At 47.9% G+C, this 22,521-nt stretch overlaps 1 protein-coding gene across 5 annotated transcripts in view; it reads left to right on the forward strand.

Moving 5' to 3' along the window:
- KATNIP (katanin interacting protein) overlaps positions 1-22,521 on the forward strand; it is a 194,950-nt gene that overhangs the window by 135,495 nt on the left and 36,934 nt on the right. For all 5 annotated transcript variants that reach the window (XM_067012513.1, XM_067012514.1, XM_067012516.1 and 2 more), the window contains one exon: positions 15,948-16,815. In XM_067012513.1, coding sequence (XP_066868614.1) covers positions 15,948-16,815 — 868 coding nt within the window. The remainder of the gene's footprint in view (positions 1-15,947; positions 16,816-22,521) is intronic.

The raw sequence follows: 22,521 nt of genomic DNA on the forward strand, positions 1-22,521 counted from the left end.
AATGAGAAAGTTCCTGTAGGCGTGTCAGCCTCCCCTGCCCGGGGTGTGCGGAGGGGCTGTCCTCTAGGCCCTGGATGCAGCCCCAGGCCCCATGTAGCTGCAGCGCGTTCCCAGCATCTAGGGCTGGGTCCTCTCCTTCTCCAGTTCGCCCGGCACTTCCTGGCAGGCGGTCACCAGCATCTTCTGGAATGGTTAATGAAACAACGCTGGCTGTCCAAGCCCGTGCCCTGTAGCTCGACCCTGTCATCAACTATATCGCTCAGGCCAAGAAAAGCAGATTTTATGTGCTATATTACAAAGAAGATAAGCTTCGTCCCTTTTGGCTGAGGCCTGCCTTTCTTCTTTAACATGCACTCGGCCTTCCCTGTGTGCTGAGAATAGAAAAGGAGCAGGACCTCAGGGCGTCAGTGCTGTGGCGGGCACTTTGGGGAGCAGCCGGCTGCGGGGATTAGAGACTCGAGGTGTTTCTACACAGAGGAGTGTGTGGAGGACCGCCGTCTCCGGCAGGGCCACCACTTAAGTAATGCACACCTATCTGCTGACAGAATTTTCCGGGGACAGAAAGCGCAAACAAATGCAGCCGCAGGTTGGTTTCATTTAATATTCTCCAGAGAATGCTATTACTGTGTGTTTTAGAGGAGATAAAATGAGAGTTTATAGGAAATATAGCTCAGCCCAGTAGACACGGCTTGTTAAGACAATGTTTTGTGTCTGGGAATTCAAGGAAGCAAAGTTCAATGTGAGGCGCTGATCCAACCAAGGCTTATTTATAGCATAAGAAAGAAGGTGCTAGAAGAAAAGGAGTCTCTTCTTGGAAAATCTGCTGCCCGTTTAATCCTCGGGCTAACTTGGATGGGTTCCTTCCCCCTCGTTAGGTGATGCGGTAAGCGTGAACCGGCCTGGAGGAGAGGACTTCTGGGCAGGGTAAGGAGACCGAGGCTAGCGTCCGTCCACGCAGGCACACAGGGCAGCCCACAGATGTGGGTACTCATCACAGCTGCCGTTTACCCAATGCGGCATGCATCAGGCAGGCGTGAAGCCCCCACTGAGCGCTCCGTAAACATTTGATGTCTGAACAAGTAACGGAACAAATGAATCATCTCAATTAACCTCCCAGCCATCCTACAAGGTGGATGTTGTCAGGCCCCACGTTGTAGATAAAGAAGCTGGGGCTTAGGATAAAAAGATCCTATGGGACAAATAGCTGCGTCTCTTTTGCCAACTCTGCTTGGAAATGGCTGCCTGGAGTGCTGTCTTGAGAAGGATTTAGAACTTTCCTTCTGGTTCATCCAGGAAAGGGTGTGTGATTGATCAGCGATGCCTGTCTTGGGCTCAGGAGGAGGATGCGATAATACGTTTGTCACATTTTGTGATGTTTCCCCAGATTAAATGACTGGCCCAGCTAGTGAGGAGTAAGGGACCGAGGTGGGAAGGGAACATGCGGGCTGTGGGCTTCCCTGCGGTTTTTCTCGGCATTGCTTCCCCTGCAGAGCGACATCTGCTAGGAGAAAGGAATCAATGGTCTCCCTCCTCTAGGATGTAATAACCCATCCAAAAAGTGGGCTTTCAGCTGCTCGCCACGGTCCATCTGTTTTCATTTATAATAAGCACATTCATCATCTACGTGGCACCATTCCATCAGCATTTTCACCTGCAGCATCACCATGCAGATGCCACCTCCAGCCTGGTCACAGCAGCAAGTGAGGCAGGACCCAGTGATATATTTTATGCATGGAAATGGTGCTCAGTAAGTAGGTTTTGAATTAATTAATCAATTACTGTTAGATTTCCCCAGTGGTGTATTTCTTGTCTTTTTTTTTTTTTTAAACTTTTTATTTTATATTGGAGTATAGTTGATTAACAACGTTGTGATAGTTTCAGGTGCACAGCAAAGTGATTCAGTTATACATATACATATAACTATTCTTTTTCAAATTCTTTTCCCATTTAGGTTGGTATGTAATATTAAGCAGAGTTCCCTGTGCTCTACAGCAGGTCCTTGTTGGCTATCCGTTTTAAAAATAGCAGTGTGTACATGTCAATCCCAGACTCCAGTGGTATATTTCTGTCACTTGTCGTGGTGATCCAGGCCAGGACTGCCCAAGAGAACTTCGGATGATATTAACACGCTCTATCTGCCCTATGTAGGGCAGTAGCCACCAGCCCCAGGTGGCCACTGAGAACTTGAATTGTGGCTCCTGTAACTGAGAGACTGCATTTTATAATTGATTTCATTTTAATATTAGTGTAATTGTCCACATGTGGCTGGTGACGACATATTGGACCATAAGGCTCTTGGTGCTCAGGGAACCATGTTGAACAAATAGACAAGGTCCTGTTCATACAGCCCTGTCCCTTCTCATGAGGAAGGGACAAAAAAAAAAGGGGGGGGGGCACAAGTGAATAGTGTCATTTCAGGTAATGCTAAGTGTTCTGAAGACGATAAAATCAGGCAACAGGAGAGAGGCAGGAGGAGAAAGAGGCAGGGCTGCTCTGGACAGGTGATCAAAGACCTTCCCCGGCCTGGATGTTGTGAAGGAGCAGCCATGCTAACATCAGTGGGAAGAGAATTCCCAGCAAGGGGCACAGCAAGAGCAAAGGCAGGAACAACCAGTTTAGACAGAGACTGAGCTGGTGAACAGAGGAGAGGGTAAGGGGAGGTCCCAGGGGTAGGTGGGAACCAGGTCGTGTGGGCCTTACTGGTTTGGAGGCAGGAGAGGGGGATGGTCAGAGCCAGCCCAGCTGAGGCAAACCCTGGCTCCTCCTCTTCCTAGCCATGTGACCTTGGGCGCGTTGCCCTATGCCTCTATGCCTCGGTTTCCTCATCCGGAAAACGGGGTGATTATTGTTCGGTGAATACGTATGACGTGCTCGGAATGATTCCTGGCCTTTGTGAGCACTATACAAAGGTCAGCTCTTAGTATCATTATTGGAGGGTTTTGGGCAAAGGGTGATACAATCTGACTGAGGAATTTAGAAGATCACTCAGGCTGCTGTTTGGAGAAGGGATCAGAGGGAAGAGGGGGCCCCGAGGCTCTTAGCGTAGTCTAGCTTGGTGGCTTGGATGAGGGTCACAGTGCTTCTGGAGTGCACCATGGGTAGATTCAATTCATCCCAGGGCAATATTTGTATTTTCAGAAAGGCCTCTTTTTTTGGCAGTGGGGCGGGCGGGAGTGGATTTTCAAATGAATGCAAGTGAAGAGATTAGTTCAATAACGACCTATGTACCTTTCACCAGTTTCATTAATTATCTACATTCTGCCATTTTTGTTCCATCTCTTCCCCTAACATTTAAAAATAAATTGTAGCTATCATATCATTTCACTCATAAATTTTTGTATGCATCTCTAACAGATAAGAAGTTTGTTTTTATATAATCCCAATGCCACTATCATATCTGACAATAATTAATTATTATGCTGTAATACCCAGTCCATATTCAAATATCCTTGATTGCCCCCAAATTGTTCTTTTTAATAGTTGATTTGTTTGGATCAGGATATAAACCGAGGCCAAACATGGCAATGGCTTCGAAGTCAAAGATGTGACCTTCATTTGGGCAGCTGAGTGAGTGTAGCCTGATGGCTCTGCCATATGGTGGGGTCTGTGCACCCTTGGGCCTGGAGATCATGATGGCATCTTAACAGGGCAGCTGGTGGGAAAGGCACTAACCCAGGCACACAAGAGCCTTAGGTATTGACCTCAAGCTTGGTCTAGGCCATTGCCTGTCACCAGAGGGTGCTCTCTTGTAGGTGGGCTACAGGATCTGAAATCTATGTGCAGAGTCCACGCTCGGGAAGATGCAGGTGTGGTCATCTTGAGAGTCCCAGGGGACTCAGGTTTGAAGCAGACCCCCAGCCAGCAGGGGAGGGAGAGGTGAGCAGACAATTCTGCCTTGAGAGAGGGGCCCCAGCAAGGTATCCAGGCTCCATCCAGAAGGTTGGAATTCAGATCCATACTGTACTCCCACCAGGGATGAGAACACAGATGCAGAACCAGGGTAGAAGCTGAGGCCCAAGTCCTGTTCTATACAGACCAGGGGACAGGCTGCATCTGGGACCAGACAGATGTCTAAGTAGGGAGAACTGCTCACCCATGTGCAGGGGCCAGCCTAGGACAGCAAGATAAATCCCAGACCCCCTAGGGGGTAAGGCTCCCCATCTCCTGCCTGCCTTGGCCAGGACTGATTTAGTAGCTGAACTTGTTGATTAAATTTCTCAGTCCCAGCGCTAGTGTATCAGCCAGGATTCTCTTGGTAACAAAGGACAAGAAAACCCTATTAAATCTGGCTTAAGGACAAACAAGTGTTCTTTGGCCCATGTTACAGGAGAGTATGAGTTTTCCGGCTTCAGGCATGGCAGGATCCAGGAGTTCACATGATGCCATCAGGAATCTGCCTCCCTCCATCACATATGTCTGCTTTCCTCTGTGTTGGCATCATCCTCAGGTTCCAAGTGGTGGCTCCTGATGACATCGCTCTTGATTTCAGCACTCCTTGCAGAAAGAGACTCTCCTCAAGAAAGTCCCAGACTGAGGCCCCACTGTCCAGGCCTGGGTTGCAACCTAGGGTGAGGCCCACATTATCCACATGAAGTCAGGTCGAGGGAAGGGTGGATTCCCGATGGAACATTGAGATGCTGTCTCCAAAAGAAGGGAACATCACCAGGGAAAGTAGAAAACGACACCCAAACTAGGTCCTTTTTCTTTTCCTCTAAGAATGCAGAAATCACATGCTGTTGAATTTATTCACTAAACCTTCCCCAAGGCTTAATTTCTGAACCAAGCTTCGCTCCTAGCCACGAGATACTTTTCTTCGGCATTTCCGCCCGGCCTTGCACCGACGCCCCAACTTGGTATCCCACCCCCCAAGCCCTCGGCCCGGGTCCCGGCTCCGCTTCCTCTTACTGTCTGCAGCAGCGCCTGACTCCCCCGCTTTGCCCCTCATTGCCAGTCATCTCTAAGTCGTACCGTTCCCACTGCTCAAACCTGTCTCCTTCCAGGTCCAGCTCCTCCTTCCCCTGCTGCCCGCTGCCCCCTCCGCCTCCCCGGTCCACTTGCTCATCTGCTCAATCCCTGCGTCTCATCAGCAGAGCCATTATCGATCGCCCCACACTCAGGCGTTTTGCTGGGGCCGGGAATCAGACACGCTGTCTGCCCCTGTGAGCTCTCACCCAGGCAGGAGGGCCCAGGGGGATAACGGCAAACCACAGTTCAGTGGGGCTGGGACAGTGGCAGGAGATGAGCCGAGGGTCTCGCCACTGCAGAATGCCTCAGGCCACAGTCCCCGGCCAGCTCGTGCCGCCAGGGCACCTTGGGAAGAGGCTGTGCCCCGACTGACTGAAGGCAGCTCACAGATTGCAGCTGGCTCACAGCGTGTTTTCAAAGTTCTTTAATTAATTGCCAACATTTAAAGATCGGAAGGGAGTCCATGCAAAATAGGGATTTTTGACTTTTATTGAGAAACGAGACGATCTGGTGACACAAGGTCACATCCACTCCTGGAAGCTTTGGCAGAGCTGAGTCACGGTGCCGCAGTCCCCACCACTCCTTCTTGTGTCCCCGACACAGTGGCACAGTTGTCCTGACACCACACCACCTCTCCCATTTGCCATGCCTGCCCGGGCCCTGCGTGCATGTGCACTGGTGACCTTCTCCATTCTCAGACCCCAAAACTGGCTCTCTGGCTCTTCCATCCTTATGCAACTTTCATCCCCTCTGGTCCCTAGGAAACTCCTCTCTTCTGTGCCTTTGCTCCTGCCCTTCCTAGCACCTGGAATACCGAGTCGGTCTCATTACAAACCCTGCCTTTGGAAACTTCAAGGTTCTGCTTCACTCACCAGCCTCCTGCACACCCTTAGCCTGCCACAGGCCCCTTCTAGTGGTCTCAGCCACCCCCTCCGGGCACCAAGTCATGTACTTCCCTTGGGTATCCCTCAGTTTCCTGAGCCTTTGGTGTCCCAAACGGGTGCCCCCGGCCAGATCTATCCTGCAGGCGTATTCCATTTGGCACTCATGATGTTGTATAGCTTGTGAAACATTTGACAGCACTGGAAAGTTGGCTTTTGACGAGCTGGCTATATTCCCTCTGTGGTGTCCACCGGCTGGAGCCCAGGGACCCCTGCAGCCTCTGGACTTGCAGGTGTGCGTTCCCCAGCTCACCAGCGCCCCGTGCCGCTCGCGTCTGTGGTGCTGCAAGCATTGGAGTCTGTGACACCTAATTATTCATACTTTTGTGAACTCCTTAAGGAGAGGAGACTTGCTCGCATCTTTTGCGTCTCACACAGGCCAGGATCCTGAAAGGCCCCCATGTGGTATGTGTCGGGTTGAATAAAATTGCGAGAATTGGCGGCTGGGGCCTGAGCCCAGATGGAGGGGAATCTTTTTTTGTTGTTGTTTAATTTATTTTTTATTGAAATATAGTTGATTTACAATATCGTGTTAGTTTCTGGTGTACAGCACAGTGATTCAGTTATATATATGTATGCACTTATATACACATATATATATTCCTTTTCAGATTCTTTTTTTTTAAATTTTTATTTATTTATTTATTTATTTATTTATTTATCTGGCTGTGTTGGGTCTTCGTTTCTGTGCGAGGGCTTTCTCTAGTTGCAGCGAGCGGGGGCCACTCTTCATCGCGGTGCACGGGCCTCTCACTGTCGTGGCCTCTCTTGTTGCGGAGCACAGGCTCGGGATGCGCAGGCTCAGTAACTGTGGCTCACAGACCTAGTTGCTCCGCCGGCATGTGGGATCTTCCCAGACCAGGGCTCGGACCTGTGTCCCCTGCATTGGCAGGCAGATTCTCAACCACTGCGCCACCAGGGAAGCCCTCTTTTCAGATTCTTTTCCCTTATAGGTTATTACAAAATACTGAGTCGAGTTCCCTGTGCTCTACAGAAGACCCTTGTTGGTTACCTGTCTTATATATAGTCGTGTGTACATGTCAGTCCCAACTTGAGGGGAATCTTGACCTAAGTCAGCAGGAGTAATGCTAGGTCCCACTCTGGAGTGGATGGCGTTCTCCTGTGCCTGCTGCCAGCCTCTGCCAGGAACAAGGAACTGCTGCACCAGGACTTAGGGGAGCAGGGAGTCTCCAGCCACGCTAGCCCTGAGCCGCCAGCCTCAGCGGGCACTTCCATCCGGGCAGTAGATGGGGTACAAGACAATGATGGCGGTTTGTGTTTCTTGAGTGTGTATTATGTGCCAGTCAGCATTCAAAGCGCTTTACACGTATGAGCTCGTTGATTCCGTACAGCAGTCCTATGAGATTGGTACACTATGGTGATCAGCTCCATCCTACAGATGGGGAAGCTGAGGCACAGAAGAGCAGAAGAACTTGCTGGTAGTCACATGACCACCAGGCAATCGGGCGCCCACCACCTGGTCCCGCCTTTCAATAGAGAGTAGTTGTGGTCACTGGCAAGCCGGTGACCCCGTCATCCCATCATCTGGCCCCGTCCTGCCAGATGGCCTAAATTTTCAAGAGAGGCCAAAAATGCACATTGTTATGTGAAAGCTCTCAGTTTTTAGATATTATCAGCTGGTTCTGAAATTTTTAACTGCTCTGTGGGCCAAACCAGCCCAGATTCAGCTGTAGGTTCTCCAGTTAGTGACCCCGTCTGTCAGGTCCCATCCCCGTCCTTTGTCCTCTGAGTCTATGATGCCAGGAGGTCAGAGTCGTTGGCCCCCAGCCTGGCATGTAATAGGTTAAATGTAGCTTGTTCAATGTCACACGTCCCCACCATCTTCTTCAAGTGGCTACATCACAAAGAAGGGTTTTCACTGCTCTTCCTCCCAAGGGACATATGAAAGGTCACTGAGATCTCCTCTCAATAAAGCATTCAAGTTCAGGTGGAAAGAGCAGGTTTAGTTCCCAGAGCTAGGCCTCAAGATAGATGGGGATAGGCCTGTTCCCCATCCTTGAAGGTCTCCATCCAGCTGAAGACACATGGGGCCACGAGGTAGTAGGCACAAGGGTCCAGTCGCAAGCCCAGCTGTGAGAGCCTAGAGGAGGACCCTCGACTCAACCCGAGGAGGTGGGGAGGGGCAGATCGGGAGAGCCAGGGGCTTCCCGGAGGGGTCGTCAGCTCCTGAGCCAGGTCCCAAAGCCTACATAGCAGCTCTCTGGGCAGCCGCAGCTCACTCCTCAAAGTCCCCCGTGCCTGATTTTTTTTTTTTTTTTTTTTTTTTTAAGTGGTATGCGGGCTTCTCACTTTCATGGCCTCTCCCGTTGCGGAGCACAGGCTCGGACGCGCAGGCTCAGTGGCCATGGCTCACGGGCCCAGCCACTCTGCGGCATGTGGGATCTTCCCAGACCGGGGCACGAACCCGTGTCCCCTGCATCGGCAGGCGGATTCTCAACCACTGCGCCACCAGGGAAGCCCCCCCGTGCCTGATAAGCCTCCCAATCAGCCCACAGCCCCTCGGCCCCTCCTGTTGTGGACCCAGCACTTCCCGGCAAAGAGAGCAGTAAGGGACGGCAGCCCATGTTTTCCCTGTGCAGTGGAGCCAGCGTGGGTGCCCAGCAGGTGACAGAACCCCTAGAGTGTGGGCCCCCTCGGGCTGTGCATGAATGAGGTCCAGCGACACACAGCTGGTTCGACTCTAATTGTCACCCACGCTGAGGAAGGGTTTGCTTTAATGGACCCTCCCTGGCATCCGGCACGTAGGCTTAGACAATGCTTTGCTCCAGATGATTTCCTTCAGGCTTTTTCGCCTGTGCTGAGGGCAGTTGTTGGTCTCTAGGGAAAGTGTTTTGTGAGCACCAGAGCCCTCGCCTCTGCTTGGGTTGTTGTCATGATGGAGCCGGGCTGCCATCAATCTTAGCTGAGCAGTTCATGTGCTCATTGGAAGAGACATGTCATTTGACCCCAGGACCAGGGAAGAAAGTGGCCTTATCGAGTCAATTCAATTACTTAGATCAAAATAATATTAATGTTGTTGTGTTTAAAATGCATTACAGTCTCAACGTGATTGGTTCTCGTCAACTGGAAAGGATAAAGTCCTTCTTTGGACTAGAGAAGGTGCTCCCATTGACTACGTGGCAGCCACAGAGTTTCAAAGTGTCTTTTTGAAAATCCACTGCAAAAGGGGTTTGAGACAGCATCAACAAAAGGCATAGCAATAACTCTAGTTAAATGAGGAAGAAAATATGAGCACCAGGAAGCAAGTACCCCCCCGACACACACACACACACAAATGGTTCTCAAGGGTAAGGTCATCAGCAGATGGAGTTTCACCTCGATTTCTTGGAAGCTGAGGCAAAGGAGGAAATGGCCAGGACTAGAGCCCTCTTGTTGGAAAGGAGGAAGCAGGCTGGTTGTTTAGGAGTGAAAGGATTTTCCCTTGGATCTATTCCCAAAGGCACCCCTCATGCAGAGCTTTACAGAGGGAGGCCAAGTAGTACAGACCTGCAAAATCTCGACCCCGTCTTCTCCACGGAGCAGACATGTGTCTCACATAGCTTTGGACCACACTCTTGAGGTGTGACGGCAGTTGCATCAATATGTATGTAAATACGTAGGAAAAGTCTGGAAGGACACAAGCATACGTACACATGCTCCCCACCAGTGCCCACACTGACTGCCTCTAGGGAGTGAGGAGAGAGCTAGGATGGGAGTACAAGATAGTTGGTCCATGGGGACTAATTAAGAAATAGAAGTGGGGACTCAGGGTTCCACCCAGAGCAGGTGGCCAGGCTAGCACGGCCAAGATGGAGGCCCTCTCCAGGTCTGGCTTGACCCAAAGGGAGGTGGCAGTAGGACCTCAGGGTGCCAGCCAGAGTGGCTCCCTGTGCACCGGCTGTGTGACCTCAGAGAAGGCTGAGGCTCAGTTTCTTCATCTGTCCGATGGGCCCTAATGCCCAAGACCTTGGGGAGTTGTTCCAAAGACAGCATGGGACAATGCATGTGGCCTTTTTTTTTTTTTTTTTTTAACACATGGAATCCCCGGAGAAGTGACTCCCTACCGTTCCCCACCAGGGATCCCACCCTGGTGATGCTTGGACCTAATCCACCCACAGATACGGCTTGTTTGGTCTGCAGGGTGTTGGAAACTTGGCAGGTTTAAACACCATCAGGTAGGGGGCATGAACCTCTCAGCTCCCCATGACCCCCGCCACTCCCTGTGGTTTCCACCCTAACCCTCTTCTCTCTCCTACCTGCCTGATCCTAGGGGCATTAGAGGTCACACCCCTGACCCAGCCTGCTCCCCTCTCTCTGTCCCCACTCAGCCAGGCTTCTTGGAGAGAGCTGAGGTCAGACGGGGCTCTAGGCCGTTCGCAGATGGTCAAGGAGCCCATTGTGGAAACCAGGCATCTCCTTACGGAAGCCAGGATGCCCATCTGATGACTGTGCGTACTGAAAGGTCTCCTCCCCACCCCACCGCCTCTTTCAGTGAGAGCGTGTCTGTCTCGCCAGATGTTTCCATGGTGGTAATTTTGCGGAACTAGTCATTGAAAGCTGCCCAGTTTGTCCTTCTCAAATAGCTATTTCCTGATTAATTCACAGCACACACTTGCTCTGCGCCTCCACTAAACAGAGAACACATCCGTATAAACATGTAAAAGAGGGCTTTGAGAATTGACTTTTCTGACAGGTGGCAAATAGTAGCCTGCCATCCTGCAATTGGACGATTGAAGCTGGGTTCCTGTGCTGTAACACAGACTTGACGTTTCTCATCCTAAATAGCTATGGAAACCTTCGTAGCAATAACTTAGTGAACTAGGAAGTTAGTTGGAGCTTCGTTGCCTGGCTTTCAGGAGGGCTAAGGCAGGGGGAAATAAGTATAGATGGACACCTCTGGGATCTCAGATCTTGTATCCCAAGAGCAGATCAGAAGCCAAAGCAAGATGGAAAATGGTCTGGGGTTGAAACCGACAGGCTACCATTTTTCTGATCAGGTTTCTTCTCTGAAGATTGTTAGAGAGCAGTGTTCCCCGGGGAGAAAAATACCTGTGTTTATTCACTTATAATTCCAAAGGGATTACTGAGCAGCAGCTATGTGCCAGGCACTTGCCGGGCCCTTGGACGAGATTAGTAGGGTCTCTGCCGTCTTGGAGCTTAACTTTGAGTGGGGGAGACAATAAATAAGTTAGAAAGCTGATAAACAAGACCATTTCAGAGACCAGAAGGAAAGAAAACAGGGCCATGGGCTAGAGAGGTGACTGGATGGGGCGGGGGCTGCTCTAGGGAGAGCAGCCACATCTCTCTGAAGACAAGGAGGTGCCAGCCTTGCAGGTTTCCAGAGCAGAACATTCCAGGCAGGTACCCAGGTCCCAAGGTGGGCAGGAGCTCCCTGGGATCACAGAGCAGCAAGCAGAGCTGTGTGTTGGAAGCAGAAGGGGAGGGGAGAGAGAGGTCGTCACAGGACCAGATCACACAGGCCACACTGACCACTGAAGGGAGCCAGAATTTATTCTCCACGTAGTAGGAAATCATTGGGTGGTTTTAAGCAGGGGGCTGCCGTGATCTGATTTAAGTTGTTTTGGTTTGGTTTGTTTTTTTCTGGCAGCGCTGTGCGGCTTGTGGGATCCCAGTTCCCCGACCAGGGATTGAACCTGGGCCCTGTGCTGTGGAAGCGTAGAGTCCTAACCACTGGACCGCCAGCAAAGTCCCTGATTTAAGTTGTTTTTTAAGAAAGACTGGCTGCTGGAAACGAAGTGTGTGTGCCGGGGTGGGGTGGGGGTGGGTGGGTGACGGTGCAGAGTGGAAACACAGAGAGCACTTAGGAGGATATGGTTGTTGTCTCCAGGAGAGATGACTGTGGCCCGGGCTAGGAGGCGGCCACCATTCAGGGAGAAGAGGTCAGATTCCGGAGGGGTTTTGGAGGTAGAGCCGCAGGGCTTCTGATGGATTGGATGTGTGAGTGAGACAGCAAGAAGACTCAAGGACTGCTAGGTTTGGGGCAGCTGGTTGAATGGCGGAACCACTTTTGAGATGAAAGAAGACAAGGTTTGGGAAGAGTGGGTTGATCATTCTGTTTGGAGCCTGTTAAGGTTGAGACGCCTGTTAGATATCCAAGAAGAGAGGTCATGTGGTCACTGTGGGCTGGATGGAGAGGTCAGGATTGGAGATTAAAATAGTCAGGAATCCAGTGTTCACTGGCATTATTCACAATAGCCAAGACATGGAAGCAACCTAAATGTCCACCGACAAACAAATGGATAAAGAAGATGTGGTACATCTACACAATGGAATACTACTCAGCCATAAAAAAGGACAAAAATAATTCCATTTGCAGCAACATGGATGGACCTAGAGATTATCATACTAAGTGAAGTAAATCAGACAAAGACAAATATCATATATCACTTATATGTGGAATCTAAAAAATGATACAAATGAACTTATTCACAAAATAGAAACAGACTCACAGACATAGAAAACAAACTTATGGTTACCAAAGGGGAAAGGGGGTGGGGAAGGATAAATTAGGAGTTGGGGATTAGCAGATAAAAACTACTATATATAAAATAGATAAACAACAAAGACCTACTATATAGCACAAAGAACTATATTCAATATCTTGCAGTAAAACATAATGGAAGGGACTTCCCTGGTGACGCAGTGGTTAAGAATCCGCCTGCCAATGCAGGGGACGTGGGTTCAATCCCTAGTCCGGGAAGATCCCACAGGCCGCGGAGCAACTAAACCCGTGTGCCACAACTACTGAGCCTGCGCTCTAGAGACCGTGAGCCACAACTACTCAACCCGCGTGCCACAACTACTTAAGCCCGCGCACCTAGAGCCCGTGCTCCGCAACAAAGAGAAGCCACCGCAATGAGAGGCCCGCTCACCGCAACGAAGAGTAACCCCCACTCGCCACAGCTAGAGAAAGCCCACGCACAGCAACAAGGACCCAATGCAGCCAGAAGTATAAATAAATAAATAAAATTTATTTTTTAAAAAACATAATGGAAAAGAATATGGAAAAGAATATATATATATATACACACATATATAAAATGGAATCACTTTGCTATACATCTGAAACTGAAACAACATAGTAAATCACCTATACTTCAATAATAAAATAAAATTAAAGAGTCAGGAGTCACCAATGAGAGAATGATAGTTAGGGCTCTGGGCCTGAGTGGGACCCCCTAGTGAGAGGGTGCAGGAAAATCGGGAGGCCAGGGACCAGCCCAGCCAGTCAAGGCCCAGCTGAAGAGGAACAACGGTGGGGAGCCTGGGTTGCGGTGAGAGCAGGGGGGCAGGAGGACAGCGTACCTGAGAACGGAGAACTTCCCAGTGGCTCTGATCCCCTGCTGGACACTAAAACTGATTGTCCAAACCAGGGCACCCTTGAGAGTGAAAAGAAAGCTCTATGAGTGATAGACCAGGGCGACAGGAATAAATCAGAGTCGTCCAGGCACACGGGCAAGTTCTGTGACCCAGTTTCTGGCACCCTTGGCAGGGTGGGTTCATGTAGAGGAGGAGGCAAAGGCCCGTGGGCAGGAGGCGCAGCTGTGACTGTGACTCTTAGAGTTTGCTGTAAAGGTGGACAAACAGATTGTGGGGCCCCCCAGCAACAAGAAGGAGTAAAACTACTCATTTACACAACATGCGTGAATCTCGTAGTTCTTATGCTGAGTGAAAGAAGCCAGGCCCCAAAGAGTTCATCGTGTGTGATGCCTTTTAGAGAAAAATTCTAGAAAATTCAAAGTAATCTATAGTGACAGAAGGCTGATGGGTGGTTGGCTCGGGGTGGGGGAAGAAGATAGGGTGGCAGGGATTACATAGGGGTACGAGGAAACCTTGTGGGTGATGGGTGTGTTCATTACCTTGATCATGGGTGAATATGTGTTAAAACTTATCAAGTAGTATGCTTTTTTTTAAATTGAAGTATAGTTGATTTACAATGTTGTGTTAGTTTCAGGTGTATAGCACAGTGATCCAGTTATATATATATGAGTGTGTATATATATATATATACATATATATATATATATATCCTTTGCAGATTCTTTTCACTTAGAGATTATCACAAAATATTGAATATAGTTCCCTGTGCTATAAGTAGATCCTTGTTGGTTATCTATTTTATACTTAGGAGTGTGTATCTGCTAATCCCAAACTTCTAATTTATCCCTCCCTTTCCCCTTTGGTAACCATAAATTTATTTTCTATGAATGTGGGTCTATTTCTGTTTTGTAAATAAGTTCATTTGTATCTTTTTTTTAGATTCCACATATAAGCAATATCACATGATATTTGTCTTTCTCTGTCTTACTTGACTGAGTATGATCATCTCTAGGTCCATCCATGTTGCTGCAAATGGCATTATTTCATGCTTTTTTAATGGCTGAGTAATATCCATTGTGTGTATATATATATATATATATTTATATACCACATCTTTATCCATTAAGTTGTATGCTTTAAATATGTACAGTTTACTGTATGAGGTATGTATTATATTCCTTGAGAAAGCTGTTTATTAAAAATGTTTTTGTGTAAAGAGGTATGGCTAAATAAGGCAGTAGCAGGAAGAGGTGTTATTTGATTTTTTTTTTTCTTTTCTTTTTTTTTTTTTTTGGCTGCGTTGGGTCTTCTTTGCTGTGCGCAGGCTTTCTCTAGTTGCAGCAAGTGGAGGCTACTCTTCCTTGTGGTGCGAGGGCTTCTCATTGCAGTGGCTTCTCTTGTTGTGGAGCACGGGCTCTAGGCGCACAGGCTTCAGTAGTTGTAGCATGCGGGCTCAGTAGTTGTGGTGCACGGGCTTAGTTGCTCTGTGGCATGTGAGCTCTTCCCGGACCAGGGTTCAAACCCGTGTCCCTTGCATTGGCAGGTGGATTCTTAACCATTGCGCCACCAGGAAAGCCCCCTAATTTTAAGTATGACCCAAGAAGCATTGAACGCCTGCCTGATACGGGGCACAGGTGCTGGGAGAGGAGGAGACAGAAGGCTAGCAGGGACCCTTTTGTGAAGGTTACTGTATGTGATGCTGAGGGGTTCAGAATTCATCTCATGGGTCTGGTGTTCTCCACACAAGTGCAGTGCCCACACCGCATCCTCTGGGCTCCCCTCCACTTGTGGCCACAGCTGCGTTGGTACAGTCCCGGGCGTGCTGACTGGGCACCACTTCCAGCACTTCCAGGCTCTAAGCCTTCCTGCTTGGGTCCTTTTGCCGAAGCCTCTAGAGGGCTTAGCCTGTGGTCATGGTGGGGAGTCAGTGTCCCAGGGGCAGCCATCAACAGCAGGGAAGGGAGTCAGTGAATAAACACCCAGCCTCCTGCCTTTGGGGGGACACTTCTGAGATGCATTCTGCTGGTCCCTCACAGTGTCCCAGCTGGATGGAGCCCCAGTTCCCCACAGCAGTGACCAGCCCCCAAACCTTTTTGGTTTTCACCTGCCCTACCTGACTCTCCCTCTTAGGAGCACCTGCTGATAAGCTACCTGCACTCAAATCCTTGTCTCAGGCTCTGCTCTCAGGGCCCCCAAAATATGGCACCCACGGAACCTAGGGCATCTGCATTTTATGTGCCTGCCAAGCTTTTCTGATGCAGGAGGCCCAGGAACCATACTTGAAAGAACCCTGCTATAGGCAGTGAAAAAAACATGAAGAATTTCACAAAGGGATGTGACTGGGCCAGATCTGCTCTTGTAGAAAACTAAGGCGGTGGCAATGTGAAGCTGAGGTTGGAGGAGCAAGAGACAGGAAGCAGGGAGACCAATTAGCAGGCTATTACATGTGTCCCAGCGGGAGATAATGATGAGGAAGACCGCGGTGGAGGCCACCTCTTTGTGAAAGTCCTTTGATTTATAACATATGTAACCCTTTGCACCGAAATGAAAAGGAATCTCATTTAACAGCCCCAGTGCTGTAGTGTCGGAAAGCTCACGATTCCAGCGCCCCACATTTGTCTTTTTCATCTGCTCCTTTCAAAATTTGATACATCAGTCAGATGCCACACATCTTCATTTTGTGAAATTTTGTGTTTTCAGGATCTTGACATTGGGGCCAAAAACGTGAAGCTTTATGTCAACAAAAAACTCATCTTTGATGGCAACTTAGACAAAGGAGGTGACAAGGCCCCACAGAGCATCCTGGTGGGCCTGCAAAATGAGAAAATGGAAAACAGTGTTGCTGCCCACTCAGAAGACAGCAAAGGTGCCCGCAAGAGGAACAGCACCGATGGTGACGAGGAGCTCGGGGTCAGTTACTCGCAGCCGGCTGGAACAGCAGGGGATGTGAAGGTTTCTTCACAAGGAAATTTATCTGGTGGAAGGATGAATTCTCCTGACTGCATGAAAGACAATTTGTCCAAGTTAGAGGAAGAGTGCAGCTTTTTAGCCGCACCATCCTCGCCCGGTGTCATGCCCAGTGTCCCTCCCCACTCCTCCCCTGCGGAATGCCCTCCTCCTCTTGACCAGGAGCTCTCGCTGGTCCAACAGCTAGAAAACCTTATGGGCAGAAGAGTCTCTGAGCCTCCAGGAAAAACCCCATCCTGGTTACAACCTTCTCCCGCAGGGAAAGGCAGGAAGCAGGGAGGCCCGAAGTCAAAACCCCTTTGGCTGAGTCCGGAGAAGCCGCTGGACTGGAGAGGCAGGCTTCCATCAGAGGATATCATCCGTGAGGGTCCTGGAGAGAGCGAGGCCGGAGATAAAGGCCCCAGGCATGAGCAAGGGCGGGCAAGCAGCTGGAATGTCATCGCCAGCGAGACAGCTCAGAGAGCGACCCCCAGAGTCTGTGGTGATGACTTCAACATCTTTACCCAACACTCCCACAGGGAGCACCCTGCTAGCGGGAGGAGGGGCCTGAGGAAAGACGCCCTCAGCAACAGTCATGGTGATGGCCAGCCAGACAGCAGAGGTAAGCTTGGGAAGCAGTCTGACTCAGGGCCATCTCCCCTGAGCCAGGGCCACTGATTGGCATGAAGCCATTTTGCTCCCTGGACCTCAGTTTCCTCATCTGCAAAGCAAGTGGGTTCTTCTCAACTAAGGGTCACAAATTCCCTGTCTCAGGGGCCGCAGGGGTGGCAGCAGTGAGTGAAATGGGCAAGGCACATTCTGCATGTTAAACTCATAGATATATTTGTCATTACCTCCCAGATACGTTCCTTTGCCCATTTTTTCTTGCAAAACATGGCGTTTCCAGTCTAGACTGTTATCCCACCTCTGATAGAGACGTTGGTCTCTAAGAACTTCACTTTTTCTTAACCATACCATTTGAAAAATAATACAAGTGTGATGAAAAATAGCAATCAATTCTTGCCTAGGGGTTGGAAGGACTATAGGGAATGGTGAGGACTATGGTATTCAGGAATACAAGACCAGTATGCCAGATCTCCCTTTTTCTTTTATCAAGAGAAATCAAAATTGTAGAATATTCTTGTTTTTCAATGTGGGCAACTGATGGACATTATTTTTAAACCACTGTGTGGGTCAAAAAATATATATATACATCTGCTAGCAGGATTCACCTGCTTTGTGATCTTTTTAGTAGATTATCTCTAAGAGATCTGAAAGGAGATGCCAACGGCTGGGTTTCTGAATATTTGCCCTCAGATTTGGCTACTGGGATGGAGTGTAGCATAGCAACAAGGAGTCAAACCATTTGAATTCAAGCTCTGCTACTTATAGGTCTGGGACCTCTAGACTGGGTCCTGTAGAGCTGGGCATTTCCACTTTCTGAGCCTCAGCATCTTCATCTGTGAAGTGGGAATGAACCCCCACGCCCCACAGTGTTGTGAAAAATGAATGAGATGATAGCTTCAAAATATTGACCAGAGCCTGGCATGTGGAAAGTGCTCCAGAAGTGGTGGCCATTATTTCAACACTTGCTTCTACATCCTTTATTGTCCACAGAGCCCCTGGACCTGCCAAGGCAGGGCTCACCTCTAGATCCTCTGAGTTTATCCCCACCCCCTACCACACAGGAGCAGAAGCCCTCGAGTCAAACTGACTGGGCATGTATCCTGGTTCCCCACTGCCAACCCACACTGTGGGCAAGTTCTGAAATCCCCCTGAGCCTCAGTTTCCTCGTTTATAAGGACACCAGTAATATCCAACTCACGAGGGGCTGGGAGGATCAAATGAGATCCTACATGTGCAGCATTTGGCACTGTGCCTGGGACATAAGTGCACCCAACAGATGTTAGCTGCTGCTATTTATTATTATTATTGTTGCTGTTTTCATCATCGTCATCATCCCCATTCTGTGACTCTGCCTCCTGGTGTATCTGTATGTGAAGTCAATATATATATTTTTTTAGTGAATTACATTAACATCTGCTCTATTATTGTCTACTGGACAGACCCCAAAGGCCTGCATTTAGCCAGAGTCTACACATAGAAACGTGAAGAGTTTGTGGCCTCTTTCAGACCCTTGATGTTACTTAGGGCAGAGCAAGTCCCTCAGACTCTTGAGTGCCTTTCCATGGTGAGCGGCTGGCTCCCTTCTCCCAGGCAGAGCTTCCCCTTCTGGCTCCCCAGCCTTACAGATTCTGCTGCCCACCCCCACCAAGACTTAACCCTGAGACTCTGCTCTCCTCCCTGATATCAGGGAGGAGAGCAGAGTGGGAGAACAGAACCAAGTATCAGGGAGGAGAGCAGAGTGGGAGAACAGCACCGAGAAGGTCTTTGGGGGCAGGGACTGCGTCTTATTTGTGTTGGGGTCCCCAGGACCCAGGTGCCTGACTCTTGGTGGGTCTTCTGCAGTATGGGAGAAATGATGGAAGGAAGGAACTGCAATGGCTAGATGCATGGCATGTTTGCAGTAAGCCAGGCTTTCATCCGGGCACGTTACTCAAACGGGTTCATTTAATCCTCATACCAGTCCCTTTTACAGATAAAGAAAATGTGAGGTAAGAAAGCAGAGTGAGATGGGAGGTTCAAGATGGTGGCATAGGAAGATCCTGAACTCAGCTCCTCGCAAGGACACAACAAAACTACAGCTACATGTAGACTAATTCCCTCTGAAAAGGACCTGAAAACTGGATGAACAGAGTCTCCACAAGAAAGGGTAAAAGGGCAGCATCAAGGCAGATAAGAGAGGCAGAGAGATGATCTCATCAAGGAAAATAACCACACCCCAGGTGTGACAGTCCACAGATGGGAGGGATTACACAGGTACAGTTACTTTCCCTGGGGATTGATGGATTTGAGCTTCACATCAGGCACCCCAGTCCTTAGATCCTGCACAAGAAAGATGAGGCCCCCAAAAATCTGGCTTTGAAAACCAATGGGGAATACACTCAAAACTATAGAACTACAGAGAATGGAAAGCTAGCTTTTAAAGGACACACTCACACTCACTCCACCTGAAAACCAGCACAAAAACACCAGACTGAAAAGTGCATGGACCGTAGGTGAATGGGACCCACCTACTAATCTCGAAGCATCTGCTGGAGAGGCAGGAACAAGTTGAGATGCTCCCTGGGGACTGAGAAACTAGAGGGAGCCATTTTTCCAGTCTCAGGCTACCTTGCTGATTCCAGTGCTGGTGGGTGCCATTTTGGAATTCCCCCTCTAGTCTGTTAGCACCAGTCATCACACCCCACTTAAAGCCCCACTCACCCCTGCACCTCAGCCAGGCCTCACAGCTGACCATGTGATAACCCTGCCCACTAGAACCCATCAGCCATTGTGGCCAGCACTGCAGTCTTTCCAGGGGCCAGCCCTGCCCACCAATGCATGGCAGCAGCATCCACGACCCTGCCACAACAAGAGGGTGCACGCAACCCAAAAGGGGACACTGCTTGAGGACCTGGCTCTGGTGGCCAGGCATGATTGCATTTCTGAGCCCCACAGGACATCTCCTACATAAGGCCACTCCTTCAAGGCCAAGAGAGGTAGCTGATTTACTTAATATATAGAAACAAACACAGAAAATTAGGCAAAATGAGGAAACAGAGGAATGTATTCCTATCAAAAGAACAAGACAGAACCACAGAAAAAGAACTAAACAAAACAGAGATAATCAATCTACCTGATAAAAAGCTCAAAATAATGGTCAAATGATGCTCATAGAACTTGGGAGAAGAATGGACAAACATGGCGAGAACAACAAAGAAATAGAAAATATAAGAAAGTATCACACAAATTATAACTGAACTGAGAAATACACTAGAGGGGTTCAACAGCAGATTGGATGAGGTAGAAAAACAAATCAGCAAGCTGAAAGACAAAGCAATAGAACTCACCCAGACAGAGCAGCATAATGAAAAAAGAATTTAAAAAAATAAAGATATTTTAAGGGACCTTTGGGGCATCAAGGAGAATAACATTCATATTATAGGCTCCCAGAAGGAGAAGAGAGAAAGGGCAAGAAAAATTATTTGAAGGAATAGTGGCTGAAAATTTCCCTGGGGAAGAAAACACATCCAGGAAGCCCAGAGAGTTCTGAATAAGATGAACCCAAAGAGACACCCACCAAGACACATTATAATTAAAATGGTAGAAGTTAAGGATAAAAAGAGAATCCTAAAAGTAGCAAGAGAAAAGCAACTTGTGACATACAAGGAAATCCCTTTAAGGCTGTCAGCAGACTTTTTTCAGCATAAACTTTACAGGCCAGAAGGGAATGGCATGACATTCCAAATGCTGAAAGAAAAAAACTTCCAGTGAGAATTCTCTGCCCAGTGACTTTATCATTCAGAATTGAAGGAAAGATTAAGAGTTTCCCAGGTAAGCAAAAGCTGAAAGAGTTTATCACCACTAAACTGGCCCTACAAGAAATGTTAAAGTGACTCCTTTAAACTGAAAATACATGACACTAATTAATAATATGAAAACATACAAATGTAAAAATCTTAATGGCAAAGATAAATATATAATAAAAGTAGTGGATCAGTCAATTATAAAGCACAACTTCCCTGTTGGTGCAGTGGTTAAGAATCCGCCTGCCAATGCAGGGGACACGGATTCAAGCCCTGATCTGGGAAGATCCCACATGCCGTGGAGCAACTAAGTCTGTGTACCACAACTACTGAGACTGTGCTCTAGAGCCTGCATGCCACAACTACTGAGCCTGTGCTCTAGAGCCTGTGAGCCACAACTACTGAGCCCACATGCCACAACTACTGAAGCCCGCGTGCTCTAGGGCCCATGCTCCACAACAAAGAGAAGCCACCACAATGGGAAGCCCATGCACTGCAACAAAGAGTAGCCTCCGCTCACCACAACTAGGAAAGCCTGCACGCAGCAACGAAGACCCAACACAGCCAAAAATAGATAGATAGATAGATAGATAGATAGATAGATAGATAGATAGATAGATAGATAAATTTATTTTTAAAAATCGATTATAAAGCAAGCTTGAAGGTTAAAAGGCAAAAGTGTTAAAAATTAACTAAAATTACAATAGTTTGTTAAGGGATACATAAAATAAAAAGATGTAGTACTTGTCATCAAAGTATAAAATGTGTGGAGGGGGAGTAGAAAGACAAAGCTTTGGAATGTGTTCAAATTTAAATTGCTACCAACTTAAAACAGACTGCAGCTTACCTAGGATGGCATATGTGAGCCTCATGGTAACCACAAGGAAAAAACTCACAGTAAACACACAAAAGAAAATGAGAAAGGGATCTAAATATAGCACTAAAGTGAAAGCCACCAAAACATAAGGGAAATGAGAAAAGAAAAAAAAAAGGAACAGAGAAGAACTACAAAAACAGGTAGAAAACAATTCACAAAATGGCAGTAATTACATACTTACCAATAATTACGTTAAATGGGCTAAATTCACCAATCAAAAGACAGAGAGTGGCTTAATGGATTAAAAGAAAAAAACACTCATCTCTATGCTGCCTACAAGAAGCTCATTTCAGAAGTAAGGACATACGCTGACTGAAAGTAAAGGGATAGAAAAAGATATTCCATGCAAGTGAAATGAAAGGAAAGCTGGAGTAGCTATTCTTATATCAGACAAAATAGACTTTAAAACAAGACTATAATAAAAGACAAAGAAGGGCATTACATAATGATAAAGGAGTCGATGCAACAAGAAGTTATAACATTTATAAATGTATATGCACCCAACATAGGAGCACCAAAATATATAAAGCAAATATTGATGGACTTAGAGAAATTGAAAGCAATACAGTAATAGTAGGGGACTTTAACACCCTGCTTACCTCAATGGATATATCATCCAGACAGAAAATTGATAAGGAAACATCAGACTTAAGCAACGCATTATAGCAGATCAGATTAACAGATATATACCAAAATTCCATCCAAAAGCAGCAGAACATACATTCTTATCAAGTGCACACGGAACATTCTCCAGGATAGATCGCATGTTAGGTCACAAAACAAGTCTCAATAAATTCAAGAAGATTTAAATCATATCAAGAATCTTCTCCAACTACAGTGGTATGAAACTAGAAATCAATCGCAGGAAAAAAATGGGAAAACCCACAAAAACATGAAGATTAAACAACATGCTGCAAACAACTGGGGGGTTGCGGCATTGAAGAAATCAAGGAGGAACAAAAAATACCTGGAGACAAATGAAAACAGAAATACAACATACCAAAATCTGTGGGTACAGCAAAAGTGGTTCTGGGAGGGAAGT

The sequence above is a fragment of the Kogia breviceps genome, chromosome 14 (assembly GCF_026419965.1).
Source record: "Kogia breviceps isolate mKogBre1 chromosome 14, mKogBre1 haplotype 1, whole genome shotgun sequence".
Lineage (NCBI taxonomy): Eukaryota > Metazoa > Chordata > Mammalia > Artiodactyla > Physeteridae > Kogia > Kogia breviceps.